The sequence below is a fragment of the Anabas testudineus genome, chromosome 5, assembly GCF_900324465.2.
Source record: "Anabas testudineus chromosome 5, fAnaTes1.2, whole genome shotgun sequence".
Taxonomy (NCBI): domain Eukaryota; kingdom Metazoa; phylum Chordata; class Actinopteri; order Anabantiformes; family Anabantidae; genus Anabas; species Anabas testudineus.
Window position 1 is genome coordinate 3,027,604 of NC_046614.1, and position 20,906 is coordinate 3,048,509.

Genomic DNA, 20,906 nt, shown 5'->3' on the forward strand with positions numbered 1-20,906 from the left:
AAGTGTTTTATTTTCAGTTAATTGATGCAGAGCACGTCAGGACTGCAGCCAGTGTCACTATGGCAACGTGCACTGCTGAAAAGAGAGCTACTGTCGTGAGGGCAGAACCAGGCTGCAGCACAAAGTTAGCTCAGTGACCCTTTAATCTGCATGTGAGAAATGGCCCTGGTAAGTGTTTGCACATTTTAAGAGAAAAACTACACTAAATCTATTTTCTCTGAATGGTGTCCTGCAGTATGTTGGCATGGCATTGATACGGTAAACCCCATTGTCTAGACAGGATATGATTACAAACCCACTCTCATCAGATACATCAATGCTACAGAACTCTTCAGTGTGTCCCACAGCCAACATGTAACCTATTGAAGTAGCTTTATTATTAGTTTCGAATAATAATGAATAATGAATGTAGAGTTTGACATCATAACTGTTAACTGAAGCTGTCTCTTAACAATGAATGACATATGTGGTCATGCAAAATCTAGGCAAATAAATAGTTTTAAGGTTATATTCAGTCATGTCATTTTGTGTTACCATATGGATATGTGTTTGTGCTGTTCCACAGGTGCCAACACATCATGTACTTACAAACAGTACAAACTGTACAACTGAAAATTACTGAAGCTGGAGTATTAGGCACTAACCTTTATAATAAAAGAGACATCTGTCACTGAGGACAAACCACCGTTTGTTCCACTGCTTCACTCCACTGCTGGCCTGTAGGAAATTACATCACATGTTAATTTGTCATCCTCACCTTTATATTTGACATCTTTATTATTATTATCTATAAACAAAAATGCAATGAAAAGACAAAAACGAACAATGAATTGACGTGGTACTAATGTCTGTGCACAAGGATGTTGAATGTGCTGACAGCAATGTTATGTGAATCTGAAGACATACAGCCAAAGCATGTTTAGCTTCAGTAAACAGCAGAGAGGAATGTTTCTGGAGCAGCAACTTCATATTTTTCAGTTTGTGTGAATGCACATCTGTCCAAGGCAACAAATCCTCACATAATGATCCCTATTAGCATAAAAAGGTACAAACTGATAAACAATACAGTATATTGCTGATGTGACTGATCTATGTGAGCAATTGTCACCTGCTTGTACAGCCATCCCTGTTTGGCGACCTCTGCTTTGGGATTCCTGCGCATAGAGTTGGAACGCTTCCCAAAAGTAGCTGCCTTTCTGGGAGTCCGAGACATCTGTAGGCCAGCCGAGATATAGAAGAAGATGATTTATAATTGAGTTAAATAACATTTATTAAGCAATTAACATTGTAATAGTGAGATAAGACATGGTGAATGTGTATATGTCTACAGTAAGTCTCTAACCATCCAGCTACAAATGTACTTATATAGATAGTTAAATAAAAGTATCAGCTATGAACAAACAGTGTAAGTGGTCATTTCTATGGATATACATTAGCTTATACAGTCAGTAAATTGTGGGAATGAGTAGTAATAAAAAAATAATGAATTCAAACCTGGGAGGTTGGGGTTGTTTAAAGTAAAATGGTATGAGAGTTGCTTACTAGTTAATTACTTATTCACTGTAGATACAATAAGAAGAATGCTGCAGGAGCATCAATATCCTAAACCATTTTTGTTTCTTTCACAATAATTCCTGCCATTATGGTTCTTTTTTTTCATATTAACCCTTAATAATTACTATGGAGTGCATTATGTTAATTAGTATCCTCACAACTAAAAGAAGACAAGCATGTGTGTGTCAGTTGTCACCCGCGTGTAGGGCTGGACTTCTGGAGACAGGTCTGACACCATGTTGGCACTTTTGGAGTGAGTGATCTTCTCAGGAGTAGTATTCACTTTCCCATTCATCTCCAAATCACAGTGCCTGGACAGAACAGCACAAGTTATTCTATCAGAGGTAGAAGTGTACTTTGCAATATGACATATCGTACAAATCAAAACTAATGAAGAACCCAATGTTTACGTTTACCTGACAAGGACCTCTAGTGGCCAATAATGACTCACTGTTAAAAACCTAGGTGACAGCGATGTGATGTTTTAGTGTGTGACTTTACTGCCTCAGACCACTGTTTACATTCTGCTAGTCAATGTTAGTTTACCATGACCAAGGTGACGACAAGTTACCTATTTGACATTTAGCAATCTGTAGAGTAACCCAGTGCAATTCAAGTCAATTACAGTATAGAAAACCTAGATGGCAGTCTATGAGGTAAACATGGCTAAATGTTTAATTCAGTATTGCTTTAATAAATCATGACAGGATTTAGATAGATCAATAAGGTGACAATATTGTTGTTATATCTGCATGTATTTTGGAGAGATTTTTATTTACAGTATAATCATTATGGAGCATTCTTCTACTCTTTGGCCAGCCAACATTACTATGTTTACTTGTTGCAGAATTCAACAAAATGTGTGGTACATACTTTAGTGATCTAATGGTTTGTAGAAAACATGAAATTAAAGCAGCAGAGTGGAGATACAGTAGTTAGCCCTCCCACTATTTCCATATAGAATTGTTAGCTATGAAAACAGACGTCAGGCTGTCTGAAGGGTCAGTGGCAACTGGAGTAAAAGGCTCCATCAGTTCTATCTAACTGGTTCAAAAGTCTCAGGCCTCAAAACTCTGTGGAGTTGTTATGTCATTAACACATTGAGGCTGCTGGGGGCACCTGCAGGTTGTTGTTCTTCTCTGCCTCACACAAAACTGCCTGGAGAGGGCTGTCAGCACAACATTGTACGTGGCTGATAACTGGTGTTACAGACTACCTCCTCTGTTATATCAATCAGACATATATGGGTTCTTACTCTCCTTTCAAACATCTGTCTTCTCTGTCCAGAATGTTTACACTGCAGTCTTCAAAAGTGCTTAATTTGCTCAACATAATACAACATAATACTCTGCTGTGGGTATATACTGAATATTGTTTTGTTTCGTTTAAAGGTTCTGTGACTTCTAAGTAGCAGTTATATTAAGATCTTTTAATACCATTTCTACAGGCACTATTATTGTGATTTTATCTTGTTCTATTATCTTGTTTAAACTACAGTATGTGTTTTCCCATGTGCTTATATATCACTCCCTATGCTATGTTTCTGTTAAAGTAAGGACTCAGAGGATAGACATTTCTGTCTACTGTCTGATAAAGCTTCTTAGATCTTGAATCTTGAATACAAAAATGAAACTTGTAAACTACAAACTACAATTTACTATAAATCACAAAGCAGAAGTTCATTAATCTATGTATAAAGTAATCCTCTTACACAGCTAGTGTGGACTGTGATGGAAGGATGAGTTTAATAAAGCCAAAGAATTACATCAGGAGTTTAAAAGATAGAGATTTAAAAATAAATATATAAAGTAAATGTATATATAAAGTATACATTAAATATGTAAATATACAGAGAGAACCCATACCAACTTCAAAAAATAAGGTGCATGCACAACATATAATTTACAAGCAACACAAATGAAACATACTACTGGTCTCTGGTGTCAAGTGATCCAAAATGTATAAGATGTAACACTCTTTAGCTACATAAGGACTTGTAATATAGAAAATCCCATCACACACAGCATGTTACTACTTAAATCATACCTCATACTTAAAGACTACCTGGATTACTGATCCACCTATATGTAATTGGCAACTGTGCATTGTGACACACAAGGAAGTTCTAAAACTACACAAGAAGTCTTCTTTCATCTAAAAGAATTTATGAAAAGCTTGATAAACTGCAGTACCACTAATGTAATATATACATTGATCAGCCAGACTATTAACATAAATTGATGGTTTTAATGGTAGACGAGGGTCAGCATGGAAAAAATTAATGCTAGTGATGATGTGACTGATGACTTGACTGTGTATAGGGCTACGTAGCGGCTGACTGGTCAGAGTGCACCACATTAACAGCACCATCCAGACTTAATGCTGAGGCTGACATGTCATGATATGATGATGTTATGACCCAATGTATGCCAAATAATATATAGCTTTAAAGTTATGTAGTACAGAACACAAGGCAGTAATTCTACATAGGAAAAACAGCAAAGCTACATTTCATTGCTACGTAAGAATCAATCATGAATCAGTAGTTACAGTTCATTTTACAGTCAGTAAACATGTCAACAGGAGTAGATATGATAGGCAAACCTAAGCAGTGAGAGGCCTGTTAGACCAGTAAAACAGTGTACATACCTAGGCAGTACTTTGAGGGTTAGTGATGGATGATTGGTAGCATTTACATTCATTCCATTGCAGTCAGGTGTGGACTTGTAGACTACTAAAACTGTTTCACATGTGCACTTCAGATAGCCTCTGTTTTTGTCACATCACAGCAGTTAAGCCTTTCTATTTGTTCTGAAATTATGGCAGTGACCTAGAGTAGACAGCTTGAAGCAAATAGGCTTTAGAATATATGAAGCCATTTGGGCTAATCCCATATTGAGAAGGAAAAATAAATAATTTTAAGTGTCTTTCTGTACATAAGTGCGTAACATTCACAGATGGGTTGGGCCTGGTAGTGCCTATGCAGATTAGCATAGTGTACATCTGTGGCAATATGATCCTTTATATGTAAATACTGATATACAGCACCACCAACAGTAGCCAACACATGGAGTGTGTACTGTGCAGTGTGCAGATAGATGTGAATACATGTAGTTGAAAAAAATACTCATAAGGTGTGATTTTATTAAACTTACTGTAGATAAGAATATACAGTTGGAGGCTTGACCAGCTGGATCGGGCTCACTGCTGGTCCAGCTGGTGCACTGAGGTCATGTTGACTGAAAACAAAAGGGGACAACATTTTAAAGAAGATATACAAGGGAATTGCCAACAAGATTAAAGATTATTTATAAGTTTAATGTAGTTTACCACAAGTCAGGATTTAAATTTGCACATTCTGCATCACAATCACAATATTAATTTGGGAACCTCGAGCAGAAACCTGAGATGCATTTGTTTATAGTGCAGTGGGAAGAGTTGTAGTGTAGAACCTTTTCTTTTTTGATATGTTGACATGAAGGCATAGAATGTTACAGAAGCACTGGATAATCATACCAATTACTGATGACATCACACACTGGTGATCCACCAACTGATCAGAGTAGCACCAGTCTAAGAGTACTTTAGAATATTGAGAATTCCCAGCTCCATTAAGGCAAACTCACAGCCTAGGGGCTCACTACGTGAGTGTGTGTGTGTGACACACACGTAAATGTGCGTGTGCGCGCACACACACACACACACACACACACACACACACACACACACACACACACACACACACACACACAAACACTCACACACACACACACATTCAATTCAATTTCAATTTTATTTGTATAGTGCCAAATCACAACAGATTTCATCTCAAGGATCTTTACAGTGTAAGATTTAAGACCTCACAAAATATATGTATACAGAATTCTATAGACATGATATAGAAAACCCAACAAACCCGCTTGAGCAACACTAGGTGACAGTGGAGAGAAAAAACTCCCTTTAACAGAAGAAATCTCCAGCAGAACCAGGCTCAGGGTGGGCAGGCATCTGCCATTACATGACATATACACACACACACTCACAGAATGACTTAATACTACCACACTACCACAACCAAACAAGCACTGGGTTTGTTTTGAATGCTGGAATGTGTGAAGTCCCTGTTAGTCTTGAGAACAGGCCTTTTGTTTACTGCCAATGGTAATGATAATTAGTCTTCATATTCAGTGGTCACTGGTTTCTATTGAATCATAACTGAATCTCAGAAACACAATCACAACAGAATAAACAGACTAAGTGTGTGTTAAATCCATATTGTGTGGGAAATGCCTGCTGAAAGTATAGTATATATAGTTTTTTTCCAAAGCGACTTACAAGTGAGGTACAAGGCAAGCAAAAATATCTAAGCCAAGGAGAAACTTAAAATTAAAGTGTTTTAGGGAGATCTGTTTATGCAAACATTTTTTCAAAGGTTTTATTTTTGTTTTCAGCAGATTTTGGAAAGTTGGGAGTGAGGCTGCTGAGCGTGCAGAGGTGGGTAATTCGTTCCACCATCATGGAACGTCAGAGCTGAAAGATTTAGCCTCTGAATTTTAAAGGGTGAGGTCAGGGGAAGTTGTTGGCTGGCAGAGCATAGCACATGGTAGGGATTGTAGACCCGCAAAAGGGAGCTCAGGTAGGTGCTGTTGAGTTGACCACTTTGTAGGCAAGGGTCAGGGCTTTGAACCTGATGTGGGCAGCTACAGGAAGCCCGTTTTGGTGGGGACTGGTTGCTGCAAGGTTAAGGTCTTAGCAGTTTATCTTGCAAGTAATTGATTGAAGTGAGCGTTTGTGGCTGGCTGTGTGTGCATAACCCAGTATGGTTATTTTCAGAAATAACCTACAAACCCAGTTTGAATACTATTCAACTTAGTTTACATATGTGGTATGTAACACAAATAACACAAATCCAGGAATTGAGTTAGAAAATTGTGATTATATCAAAAGTCCACTTACAAGCTTTTAATATGACTCTCACCATTGTTTTCCTGAGCTGACCGAGTTTAGAATGAAGCTTTAGTAGAATCTGTTTATAACTTAGTGTGCTCAACCTCCCAAAGAAGACTATGAGGTGTGGGTGATCTGGATGGTGCCAATAAGTAGACCTTCAAATTTCTTTTTAGGTATTAAGAAAATCAACAAATATCAATAAATATTTATACTCACTTGTAATTGAATCAATTGATAGACTGATTCAGCCTTGGCTAAAGTAATGCTGATACTAAAACTAAAAATTTGTCAACATGATGTGAAAAGATGCTGGTCTCACTTGCTGGCTAAAAGCTGATATGTAGCGAAGTCACAAATGAGTAAATACCACGGCAAGGACATTTAGACAAGTCAGACCAACAGCTTTAAATTCCTGCTGCTGATGTAGCACTGCACTACTGTTGAGCACACCAGCCGGACACACACCGGCACACTCACACACACACCCGCACACACACGCACACACACGCACGCACACACACTAACCACTACACTGCAAACATTTCGTCTCATCACCCATACAACACAGCGGGCTTATGGATCCCCTGTGTTTCCTGCTGGCACTGCATTGCAGTCATCTCTGACCTCCAAGCTCCTGGCTGTACACTTTTGTGTCAACCTCCCCTCCTCCTCACCTCTTCTTCCTTATCTCGCCCTCACTCTCCTTTCTCCCTCCACCTACCTGACTCTTCTGTCCACACGGAACTTCAGCATCCTCCGCTGGATCAGTCATGTACCAACCGTGCAGGAGATCGGATAACCAATAGACAGATGAAGGAGAGATGGAAAGATAAAAAGAGAGGTAGAGAGCAGCCAGATAGATGCAGGAGAGGAGGGATATATACTGCTGTCCTCCTTTCTGTGCTACAGACTGCATGCCTCTCTTTCTCTCTGATTGTTTCCTCACCTGTCTCACCCTCCCATCCCCTCTCTCTTCACCTTTCTCTCTCTCTCTCCCTCTCTCTCTCTCTCTCTCTCTCACTCTCTCTCTCTCTCTCTCTCTCTCTCTCTCTCTCACACACACACACACACACACCTACTCACACACACACACACACACACACACACACACACACACACACACACACACACTCTGCCTCCTAGTTGGGAATTGCAACGCTCAGCTTATTCTGTCTCCTCAGTCTGGCTGACATACATTCTCTATCTTTATCTCATTTGCTGACTGCCTCTCTCTCACTGTCTCTTTCTGTCTCACTGTCACTATCTGTCATTCCTCTCACAAGGATATTGTTTTTGTTTTCTTTTTTTCATTTTCTGCATACTTAATTTTCTACTGGTATCTTACACGGAATGGCTATGATATTGTTAACAGGTCTTAAGCAGGTCCAGGGTTAACCCATGGATTTAGTAGTCAGCAGGACTCACATATTAGCATGTCCTCCTGTCAACATGAAATGACCATCTAGCTAAATACTGTGTCTGCTACTATTGATGCCCTTGCTCTTCACAAACATGTAAACGTGCATCTCATTTAATTAAATATTGTAAATAAGTTAAACTCTCATATGATCTAGTTTTATAACATTTAAAATATTTTAGATCAATCAAAAAAGAATCTACAATGCAGAAATGGTGGCTTCTGAGAAGTAATTTTAATTATACACTCAGTACTTGGTCTGGGCTCCTTTACACTGACACTTTACACTGGACTTTAGGCAATGACAATGGAGATGGTCATTGACATACTCCATAAGGCTTACCCTCCTTGTGAATATCCCATCATGTCATTGGGATTAAAAAAACACAGGACTTAATTGGTTTAAATCTTATAAAAACAGACTCTTTTTATGTTAACGATGAGTCTGCCATCCAAACAAATGTTAGTGATACAGCTCACAGGGTTCTGTGCTTAAAACAATTCTTTTCACTTTATATATTTCTCCTTTAGAGAATATAATTAGGAAACACTAGACATTACCATTGTTATGCAGATGACACTCAATTATATCTATCTATGAAATCAGAAGAAACAAATCAATTACTTAACTTATTACTTAACTGAAGTAACAGCTCATATGGCTGCAACTTTCAATTGGTAATTCAGCCATTACAGGATATCAAATCAAAATAGTTTATCTATTCGTAGTAGGTTGCAAACACAAAAACCCACTGTTTTTCTAACTCACTGCAGTGTTTTAAGTTTTGATAACCCACTGCTGTCACTACAGTGCACAGCATAGTTATTCTAGTCTCATGGCAGCAATTCCTACTGCCATGAGATACACTGTGTGAAAGGGGTCTACACACTGGAGAGATCTATCACAGGCTTACACTTAGAGGTAAACTCCCTTACCAGTCTAAACAATTATACTTTAGTAACTCTAGTTGACAACTTGACAAATTTTACTCTTTTATTCGTTCAGGTGAACATTTGATAAATCCTACACACAGTACCATAGACTTTGAATATCTTTAATGCATTTCAATAGCAGCATTAGAAGACAACAATGAGATCTACCAGAAATACTTCATGCAAGTAGCCACTTGACTCACAAATACCACCACCAAGTGTGGTCGATGAACTCCAGAGTTGTTTTCAATTTAGCCAACATGGCTCCTCACTTCTTCCTCAGCTCATGTCAGCAGAAGGATCAATGGAATCAGTCTCACTTTCTTTTCAGCTTCAGTCTAATCCTAATATTTTGAAAATAACTATGAGTGTGCTATTGTATTGGAATGTACCTGTGTTTTTTATTCTTTATTAGACTAAATAAAAGCTGAACTTAGAAAGGAAAATATCTTCTTCATAAGACATGAATAATAAATTCTAATGAAAATATGGTTTTCGTGGTTTATTCACATTCAACTTATGGACTTCAATTTGATAATATAACAAATATCCAATAAAACCTAAATATCCCTAACTGACTAGACATTTGCTTAAACTGCCACTTCTCTCTTTTTTATTTTGGACATTTCTACATGTGCTGTACAGTGAAGTAATGAGGCAATAGTAGTGTAAGAGTTGTGTTATCCATCTATAATGAGGAGTTTTCACTGTCAGGCCTCTGGCTTTCTCACACAGACTCTTATCAACATAGTGATATGCCAAAGGTCAAAATGTGATTTCAGCTTAGTAGTATTTATGAAAACAAGCCCCTGTTTTCTCTAATGAGGCTCATAGATGAGCTCTGGATGAGCTTTGCTTAGATTTAAAATGAAGCAACATGTCAAATTGCCTACAACTTTGTTGTTGCTGTTATGAAATAAACACTAACAACATGCAATACGTTGAGCTCATGTTCATAATAAAGGATATTGCAATTGTTTAATTTTCTTGACCTTTATCTGAAAATCCACAAAATGATTATATGTAACATGTCTGGTAAGTATTCACTGACAATATATCGTTTCTGATTTTAATTAATTTCCCGATATTGTTTTCCAATGCAACAGCTTGCATAACACCCCACACAGGGTTAGGGAAAGATCACGGTTAGGTTTGAATATTTAAAAGGTCAAAAGTGGACTTGATATATGACACAAGACACTTCATTATTAGTTAAATATAAACCACAATCATTGCCTTAGCTTAACCAGTGTTTTATCTTACCTTACTTAACCAAAGTGATGTTTTCCACAGAATGTTTTTGGTAAAAAGAGAGACAGTATTAACATGGAAATGGGTTAGTAAAAATTTAATAAATAAACTACTTTGGACCAAAGTTGTTAAAAAGTAGAAAGAATGACAGGTGGTATCTGTTTTTCTCTTATAGCAGCTTCCACCAAATAACAACAAAATCCATCTCAAGGCACTGTACATTGTAAGGTCAAGACCTTACCTTATTACGGTTAAATGGTGACTCTAAATTTTGCATACGTGTGAATGTTGTGAATATTTTGAGTCTATATGTTAGCCCTGCGATAGACTGATGTCCAGGGTATGCCCTGCATCTTGCTCTCTGACAGTTGGGATTGGCTTTAGCATCCCTGAGACAGTTAAGATGATGGATGGAATTGTATTGAAAACTTTCTTCATCAGCAATAGGTGATGGAAGAAAACTCCAGCAGAATGGGCAGCCATCCGGCTTGGCCAGTTACGGTCAGTGGAAAGTTAAAAGAGAAAAGATGAACAACTAAGACACAAAATATTGTGCGGGTTTTTAGGGCCAGCAACACAGTAGCTATGTAGACAGCCACTGTAAAGTCAAAATGATTGATACTGCGGGATCTACAGTTACTCAGTTACAAACAGGAAGCATCAGCCTGCACACCTTCCAGCCATATGTCAAACAAGGCCCCAGTTACATTTAAATTTAGTCATTTGGCAGATGCTTTTATTTAAAGTGACTTACAAGGCAAGCAAAAATCTAAGTCAAGGAGAAAACATTAAACCATCAAAAATCTATGGTTCATTTGATTTCAGTGCTGCACAGATGTCTGATGCTATTATTGGAATATTCTTATTCTTACTCATTCATTCATTCAGATGACTTTCATAAGTCACCTGCTGGTGTGATTTCATAACTGCAGCAGTAGTGCACTGAACAGTCAGCAGACATCTGGCCTTCTTGGTAAGAGCAATCTACTTTCTTTTTTAACAAGGAGGCATGAAGGCTGAGCCATACTGTCCTCTGGTGGACATAGAAGGACATAAACCAGTCTTTACTTTAAAAATGTATACTAGGGTAATGTCCTCCATCCATCCATTAACATACTGTACAGAGTCAATAATGCAATAATCATAGCAAAGTGTTGCCTCCTACTCCATAGTAGCAGCAGTCTCCAGGGGCAACAATACAAAGTATTCCATGAAATCTCATCACTATACATTTTACACTACTTTCTCCTTACCCAACAAACATCATTATTCACTCAGCCAGACTTAAACCTGATTGGTGAAGAGCTCTTCTCTAGTAAGGATTGAGAAAAGTTTGTTTAGATTGGCGTGCAAAGCACACAGTCAGCAGTTAGTTAATGATCTGGACTATATGTATGCTGCTATTCAGAAGTTTCAGTCGCTTAGAAATGTCCTTGTTTTTAAAAGAAGAGCAGATAATACCAATACTTGGTGTATAAAATCATTACAGTGATCACTGACTATTTTGTCATTTCTTAATTAAATTAAATTATTGTAATTTTTTTCATTTTTTTCACAGTAGAATGTTTGCAGTACAACACATATAAAACGTTTACAGCAAGAATGAAAAAAATTGACAGTTAATATCTAAAAGTTTAATTTGCAGTGTAGCTCATCAACATTTGCTTTTTAACATTTAATTTGCTTTTCGAAGTGGTTTTCTCCTTAAGTTTTAACATAAATTAAACTTTTCAGCATCTGAATATTTTAGATTCATGCAGAAACCTTACTTATGACTGGATGATACCAGCACGGAGGTAAGACTAAATTTAAAACTAAAAATAACTATTAGAACATTGATAGTAGCTCAGGTACATTTAGTAATTTGGCAGATGCTTTTATTCAAAGCAACCTACAATGGTACAAGGTGCAAGGCAGAGGTAGAGTAGGCATAAGGAGGTCTTGCCTAAGGACCACTACTGAAGGTAGGCCACAGCCTCCGTGCGAACCCTTGTCTCCTGCATAGACAGCAGCAATCTTATCACTACACTTTTATCACTGACATCATCACTATGAACACAGACATACAGAACATTATGCTTTGGTGTACTATCTGTGCTTCAGGAGGTAGCACTGTCATCTACCAGTCTTGGGATCGGTGGTTCAATTCCTGGTTTCTCCTGTCACATGTTAAAGTGTCCTGCATGGCAGCTATGCCATCAGTGTGTGAATGGATGAATGCCTACCTAACAGGCATTTGAGCGCCTGCTAGGTTAGAAAAGTGCTTTGTAAGTTCAGATCATTTGTTGTGTTGATACATTTCACATCCGCCACAAACACAAGTTTGTGTGATGCTTTAGATACTTTAGAAATGTTCTTTGGTGTAAATACACAGAATACTCATCAACCAAAACCACTTCTTTTAAGTCTAATTACAGTCTGGGTTTCTAATCATTTTACTCAGGCTTCTTGCAAACTTCTTGCAAAACATCTCGTTTATATCACTATTTTTAAGTTGGCATTTAATACACCTACCAGCTCCTTTATCAAAGATGAATATTTGTGCTCCTCGTCTTATACATGCAGGTACTCCTGGCTAGATACAGTACAGTGCTCTCGCTTGCTCTCTCACATCCACACACACACACACACACACACACACACACACACACACACACACACACACACACACACACACACACACACACACACACACACACACTATGGTCGAGACACAAAATGAGTATTTGTATTAGGGAACCAGTGTTAATTTTGACAGGAATTTTAAATTTTGTTTTAGTCATCATCATTTTATGGAAACTGTAATTAATTTCACATTTTAGTCATTTATTTTATTTTAGTAGTTAGTGAAACTCAGTTTAAGTTTCAGTCATTATGCTTTTAGTCATTGGTTACTTTTCATGATGCTGTTACTTTATACTTTGTGAGGATTTATTAATTTGCAGCAGGTAAAGAAATATTCATATTGAATATGCAGGTAGGGCTAAATCAAATGTATAACAGCCTGTTTTGTTTTCCTCAAAAATATCTGATCTTGCAGTGTTTTTATGGTTGGATTAGATTTTCACAGCACTGGGTGAAAATCAGGGAAAGACTTTGGACCAGGTTAATAGATAAACACATCGACACACATTGCATTGGAATTTAATTCAATTCGATTAAATTTATTTGTATAGCACCAAATCACAACAGAAGTCATCTCAAGGCAGTGTAAGGTTTAAGACCTTACAAAGCATAATTGTATAGAACATTATATATATAGAATACTCAACCATCCCATTTGACAAAACCTAAAACACTAAGTGTCTCTAATCCTAATGAAAGTACTTTTCTTGCCTAAACCCAGGGGAGCATGAGACTCTGGACCTGATCTTGGGTCTCTGGGTCAGTCTGCACACTGTTAAGGCTATGTATCTGCTGACCTACTGAGCCCATGCTGAAAACGGGTCCATCCAAATATTAAAAGGTAGTCTTAATATTGTGTCTCACTCTAGATGTGTTTAACTAAAGTTAGCATAAACTACAGGTATGAGTTGTGGGGAATAAGTGTCGCTCTGGTACTGAGCTTACCAGTATATACAAAGAATGTCTAAGTATGGATAAAAAAGGTCAACGGTAACAGACCAGGGTGGAGTGATAGCATAAATATGACATAAGTAATGATTTTGATGATTGTCAGTTAGCCTCCCCCTGTCAGTTACAGAGCACTCTGTGTAGTAGGTGGGAGGGATTTTCCTGGATGGAGAGAAGTTTGGACAGCATCCTTCTCTCAGCTACAACATGTAGAGGGTCCATCTCCAGCCCACAACAGAGCCATCCCTCATGTTCAGTTCTGCAGGCAGACATACTGGGGATGGTTGGTGAGGTAGTCAGGTGTCATTTAGACAAGCAAGCTTGTGACCTGTAGGTCAGTCTAATAAAATCAGTATGGGACAAATGAAATAGCTCATCATCATCACTACTGGTACTGGTACTACTGGTACCTTGAGTACTGAGTACAACTTTTGTTGTAGTGAGTACAACAAAAGGTTGTACTCTTGTTTTTTATTGTGAAGTCAGACCCAGTTCTATAGCTGGTATACCTACTACTACTAAATAACGTTAACAACACACACGCACATTCCTCTCAGTCTTGCCTATGTCTGACTGTGTTCCCTGCATTCTTCTATACACTTGCAGACTTACCTCTATTCACCTTCCTCTGTCCTTTCCTCTCCAAATGACTTCTCTGCCTGCACTTCCTTGTAAAGTTTATTTCTGAAATCACCCTGGCATTTGTCACACATACAGGCCAAAATCAGAGGCATTTTAAAAAGAGGGAGAAGTATCATGTCTTTGCGAAAAAGATCTGCACTTATTCCTCTGGGCCAGCTCTTACTGACCACACATGTGGGTTACATTCCCTGCAGAGCAGTTGCTGGCATTCATGCTCTCACTCTCTTCCTCTTTCCACTTTCTTTCTCTCCCTCTCTCTATCTCATGTGCCAGCTCTTTGTCCCTACCTCTGCAGCTAGAGAGGTAGAGGAGACATAAATTCATACAGTATTCACACACTTGAATCTAAACAGAGTATTTGTGTAAGTGCTCATTTTAGACAGTGATCAGGCTATTGTTACTGTAAAAGTCAAATGTAATTGTTATGAGGCCATGGTATTAAACTGGTGAACATCCTCATGTTGAGCCTTATGTTTATGTTTAGCATTTCTCTTTTAGTTTATTTCAAGCTTTCTTTCTAATTATCCTGTGCTGAAAATAGTATGAAGTACTGAACAATATGTGTTCCCTATGCTTTACAATTACAAAAGGACTTCTGTAGGGGTAAAATAGTTTTTTAGTTTAAATGTTTTAAATGTTTAGTGTATGATTGAGCAACTCAGCCCTGCCCTTCCTGCTATACACAGAGAGATTTTATGTAGATTTAGAGCCTGGCCTTACACAAGAAGAAGCAGTTAGTGTACATGACATGTTTTACGTTTTCTTTTAAATATCTTAAGTCTGTTGTATGTTATATTTTCTTATGTCACAATACACTCAGCATGGTGCACATTACAGACTGGTAAAAGCTGCTTGTTGCAAAGTGAAAAAGGAGGGTGATGATGGCACACCCTCCTTAGAAAGGCACCCCTGTGAATGGAGAGGGGACTTTTTTGAGAACAAAAATTTCAATAGTATGTTGACATTCTGTCACATTTTCATTCTGTCACAGTGATAGCATTGGATAATGCTATCACTATAAAGTAACTGACACATCTTATATAATAGTTTTATTTACATATCTCTGTAAAAAATCCAATTTAAATCAGGTAGTTTATTAGCTAACCAATATATCACTGTAATCCTCCAAGCACTCTTCTATCCTCTGGGTCTCTGTCTGTCTGACTGTCATGTGGATGCCATCCTACAACCTACTAGCTGCTAGGGGAACAGGGCACAATGCCAGACTTACCAGGGAGGCTGAGCACTGAACCCACAGCTCTCACACTGCTTAATATTGTACTCTGAAGGCTTTGACCTGTACCTAAGTAGTCATGTAATCAAATACAGCAGACAAGAATTCATAAAATCTCTCTAACACCACAAAGATTCTACAATTTGCATCTGAGCAGTTGGCAGGCTTGTAACCCCTAAACATTTTCACTCGGTTTTCATAACTACTGTTATATTTTGCTTAATCACCTATTGATACGACTGTGGGAAGATGAATTTACACAAGAGATGACCATGCTGATTAGTTGAGCCTCTACAGAGGATCCTAACCTCAGTCTGCAATTGGGGAAGGTCCTAGCTCTGTGGAAAATATCTTGTATTGTTCCAGTACCTAACGTAAAGCAGCACTGGACTTTTGGTTCCATTCGTGTACACACTGTACACAGCAGTGCAATACTGAGTGTTGGCACATTCAGAAGTATTCTGATGACACTGCAATTGTTGCATGTATCAGGAATGTAAATTAAGTGTAAAAAGGACTGATAAAATCCTTCAGTGACTGGAGTCACTGACAAAAAACACCTACTATTAACCCTCTGGGGTGAAGGGTATAATTGGGCAGTTTGACTACTTTTCCTTTTAACTTTATATTGAGTATACTGAGTTTCCCACAAAGTCTAAATATGTAATGCAAAACAAAGTATTTAAATGAAAAATTATTCATCATATCAATTCATATTTATCATATGATTCATCATTCATTTGTGCCACTCCACAATGTGCCTAACTTACAACTTCTTTATTTAGCAAAAACTTGGTTGGTTGGTTTGGCTAATACATGCCACCCAGAGGTTGCATCAACCAGCTTTCAATTTTTTTTTTCTTGTGCTTTTTCTTCGTTTGGCAAAGAAAGTTGGTTGCGTGGTTTTGCACATGTACATCTGGTTGGTCTTTCAAAACCTTTTTTTGGATACATGAAGTTTAAAGTTAAGGTGAAATCAAAGTGTCCAATCTTAAATTGGCCATCTCATCATCATTTTTAAAGGTCTAAACATACTTCTTTTCCAGTCAGCATTTGTGGTGTAGACATTGAAGTGTGCAACAATCAGCTGGACTAGTTATTTCACACAGATGTGCAATATAAAAAAGGCTAGGTCTAGGTCATCTGCAGGAGGATACTACAAATGGTTTAGTAAACGGCAGTAGCAAGTGTGCTGTTTTATACTGCAGCTAGCTGCGAAGGCAACATAAAGCAGAAGGGTGCAAGGCTGCTGGACAAACTGGTGCAAGAAGCTTGTTTAGTGACTGAAATGAGGTAGGACTCACTAGAGGATGTGGTGGAGAAACGCACACAGAAAATGAAAGACGCCATTCTACAATACATCCACAATCCCCTACACAATATCCTGATGGACCACAGAAGTAGCTGCAGTGGATGACTCACCTCACTGCATTGCAGGACTGAAAGATACAGGAGATCCTTCATCCCCAGGACCATCAGGCTCTACAACACCATAGCCAACAGGAGATTATTACTTACTACTTTCATTATCTTTCTTAATAAAGCTTATCTTATCTTATCTTATGTCACAAGAAGCAACAGTGAGCAATGCATGAAGGGAACATTGAAACAAAGTGAAGGAAGAAAGAAATTTTTTCTGTGTTTTTCAATTAAAATCACCAAGCATTTTAAAACACTATTCAAAAAATTTTTTGTTTTTAAAAATTAATATTATGTGAAAACCTTTTCACATTTTATATACATTATATTTTAAATGATCTCGTATTCCCAATTATCCAGTAAGATTATTTTGCATTGACGTTACAAAACATCTTTCAAGACTTTGGATACCCCATACATGAACACTATGGTTACCATAAATCCTTCCAAGATTAGGGTGTCAATCAAACATGAGAACTGCAGGTCCCTTAACAATCCATAACCTGCAAGCTATGTGCTCATCAAGACTGACTTGAAGTTTCTTCTATGGTGTTTCTCTGCCTGGATGTAAACACTGCACTGTGATGAGTGCAGAGTACTTTGTGAGTGACACACACACAGTTTCTATCCTGTGGTCACACCCCACAAACATGGCTTGATTTAGTCCTTCACATCAGCAGTGGGTCTGGCTTCAGCTCCATTCACACACACAAATATGCATCAACAAAGACACATACATACCAGAAAGAAAACACAAAGAAAGCAGAAACTAGAGCTCCCCCCATCTTTCTTCCCCCCTCTTCCTGTCAGCCTTTCAAATAAATAACACGTGCATCTGTGCTTACCTTGTTTCACTGTCCCTCCCTTCACTTTCGTCCCTTCTCTTCTTTATTACTTTCTCAACTCCAATCTTTCTGGTAGCAGACGCCTACAACATGCTGGGACTTGGCTGTAACGGGCTGGTCTGCAAAAAGTCCCACTGGTCTGGAGAAAATAAGAGAGAGAGCAAAAGAAGGAAGAGATTCAATCTGCATGTGACCAGAAAATCGAAAGAGAGAAATTTGAAACCTCTAAAGCTCCAGAAACAATCACACCCCTCCTTGTCCCCCTCACTGCTGTCTCCATCTCCCTCCCTGCTTCCCTCCCTTTTCACTCCTTTGCCTCATCTCTTATTCATTCAACATGCAAGTCAGAACATTCATCTTTTCATCCATTTTTTCCATTCTTTTGTTTTCTTTCCTTCACTTTTATTTATGCTCTTCATCAGAACTCCATCTCTACCACTGGCCCTCTTTGCTCCTTATTTTTTTCACTGCCTCACTGCCTTTTCCATTGCCTTTGAAGTAGCTGAGGCTGGATGGGTGGAGTGTAAAAAGAGGAGAAAAGTCTTCTTTCCCACGTTTTGATGATAGACAATTTAGAGTTAGGATGGCAGAAACTCAAAGGGTGCACAGAAATATCAGCAGCACTGAGCTTCAGCAGAATTAGCACGTAAAAAAAAAGTACAATCTTGGCCATATTTGGTCTAGTAAATTTTTATGCAAATCTGAATACAGCTGTGTGTGTGTGTGTGTGTGTGTGTGTGTGTGTGTGTGTGTGTGTGTGTGTGTGTGTGTGTGTGTGTGTGTGTGTGCAATACTTGAGGAATTGTGGGGGAAGGAGGAATCCCCAGTCTTTTCTTGTCCTAGTCTTAAAATTATAAAAATAAACACAATTAAATGTAATTACTTCACAGTTTGTTTGTGGCCCCCTTCTGGCTGAAAGGCCCCCTTGCAGCTGTTGACCTACACGCCAGCTCCACATTAAACAGACCATCAGTCTCCTTTTTTCTAAGTAATTATGATTATGGCTGTTCTTGTTTCTCAGCTTGAGTCACAGGGGGAAAAACACAGGTGTGTGGGGAGGAGCTCCTGGATGTGGCCAGAAGGAGGTGTAGAGAACTGAATGAGGCACTTGCCAGGAGGGCTTCAATTCATCTTCTATCCTACTCACATACTCACATGTCCACACAAGCCTCCGCCACACACAAAGAAACTTGTGACACAGACTCTCCAGACACCTAAACCCCTATGAGCAGTGTTCGTATATTCTGGGTCTGCTCCCAGGTGGATATGCCACATGATAAACTGCTGTCTTGTGTAAGTAGGCGTGTTGTTCTAGGGAAATGGTAATGATGTGTATGGCAGTATTTCTAGGAACATAAGGGGTGAACTGTGCTAGAATAATACTGTTTTGTAGAACAAATTATGATTCATCTGGAGGACCAACTGTGCTCCAGAAAATTATTATGGTCTCGCTGATATACACTGTGTATCTAATAAAGCTTTGAAGTAAGAAAGTAAAAAATATTACAAAATGTAAGGAAACTGTTTACCTGTGTGTTGTAACATTATAAGATCTTTTATGCTGGATGGACTTTTTCACTTGGGAACATGAAAAAACTGGAAAAAAAAGACTGTATATTCTTCAGATCTGTGAAAGTTCTCGGTCATCCAGGTCATCCTATATCATAGAGTTGCCATAGAAAAACACAAAGAGTAACACACTTATTAACTTGGAGCTGGTTGTGTTCAACTGATTAATGTAAGTCCAGTATTCCCTCTTTTTCACTGCTGTGCTTGGCCACTGCCATTTCTGATTCTTCACCATTTTGACTTTTAGCTAAACAGTTCATCTCAGCTCCAAAAGAACTTTCTCACCAAAAAACAAAAAACAAACAAACAAAAACAACACATAATTGTGGTTCCTAGCATTTCCAAATGTAGAATGGGAGAGATGACAGAGCCTTTAGCTATCATGCTCCTCTTCAGTGGAACCAGCTCCCAGTTCAGTTTCTGGAGGCACCCTCTCTACATTTAAAACTAGGCTTAAAACCTTCCTTTTTAAATAAAGTTTATAGTTGAAATTGTTGAAAAGTGATGTAAAAGAATAGTGTCTTGCAGGGTATTTTGGTAACTGTGGTCACTGAATGCATTTTGTGTCAAGTGAATATTTTCACATACATTCTCACACTTAAAGTTCACTTGAAAACAAAGAAAACATTAAATGAGTCATACATGAGTTTATTGATTAGAGATACTGAATGATGATGACACAGACTGGAACATGTCATTGGGATTAAAGAAACAGTAGTATGCTGGTTTAAATCTTATCTATCAGATAGATTCCAGTTTGTGCATGTTAATGATGAGTCTTCCATGCACAAAGTCAGCTTTTTCACTCTATATATGTTCCCCTTAGGCAATATTATTAGGAAACATTCTATCAATTCCCATTGCTATGCAGATGATACCCAGCTATAATTATCTATGAAACCAGAAGAAACTAATCAATTAATCAAACAAGCATGCTTAAAAGACATAAAGGCGTGGATGTCCTCCAATTTCCTTCTCCTAAATTCAGATAAGACATAGGTCATTTTGTTTGGTCCTGAAAGTCGCAGAGACACTATGTCTAATCACATCCGCACCCTTGATGACTTAGTATTGGCTTCAAGCAACACTGTGAGAAATCTCTTAGTCATCTTTGACCAGGATATCTCCTTTACTTCATACATAAAAGAAATCTCTTAAACATGCACCGTATATTGCCTTAATATAACTTCTGTTGTGATTTGGCACTATACAAATAAAATTGAATTGATGAACATGTTCTTTCTTATTTAAAATAATTACAGTAACCATCTTCTGTGTGTGTGTGTGTGTGACAGTTGATGGCAGTGTAGGCCCACAAGCAGATTGCTCATGTTCTCTTTAATTAATGTGTTCTAATTATAATTTGTAGGACTAGCTGCTCCGTTGTCTCTCTGCAAATTTGACAGCACAAGAACAAGAGTTCGATCAAAATATATTTAGCAAATCTGAGAAAACTATATGATTAAGATTATGGTTTGAAGCTGGCCTCTAGGGTGGTTTTCCGCAGCCCCATTGAGTT

At 38.1% G+C, this 20,906-nt stretch overlaps 1 protein-coding gene across 7 annotated transcripts in view; it reads right to left on the reverse strand.

The window, feature by feature from the left end:
• The window catches only part of plekha6 (pleckstrin homology domain containing, family A member 6), a 66,009-nt gene extending 48,066 nt beyond the window's left edge, over positions 1-17,943 (reverse strand). For 4 of the 7 annotated variants that reach the window (XR_003297812.2, XR_003297811.2, XM_026344652.2 and 1 more), the window contains exons 1-6: positions 17,819-17,943; positions 16,977-17,036; positions 4,710-4,793; positions 1,751-1,865; positions 1,109-1,213; positions 645-717 (exon numbers count right to left, since the gene is read on the reverse strand). Coding sequence is in view for 5 of the 7 variants with exons in the window: in XM_026344652.2 (XP_026200437.1) it covers positions 645-717; positions 1,109-1,213; positions 1,751-1,849 (277 nt within the window). In the remaining 2 variants the exon portion in view is untranslated. The remainder of the gene's footprint in view (positions 1-644; positions 718-1,108; positions 1,214-1,750; positions 1,866-4,709; positions 4,794-16,976; positions 17,037-17,818) is intronic. The other 3 variants (XM_026344647.1, XM_026344645.1, XM_026344644.1) reach the window with 2 other exon arrangements.
• Positions 17,944-20,906: the final 2,963 nt, after the last annotated feature.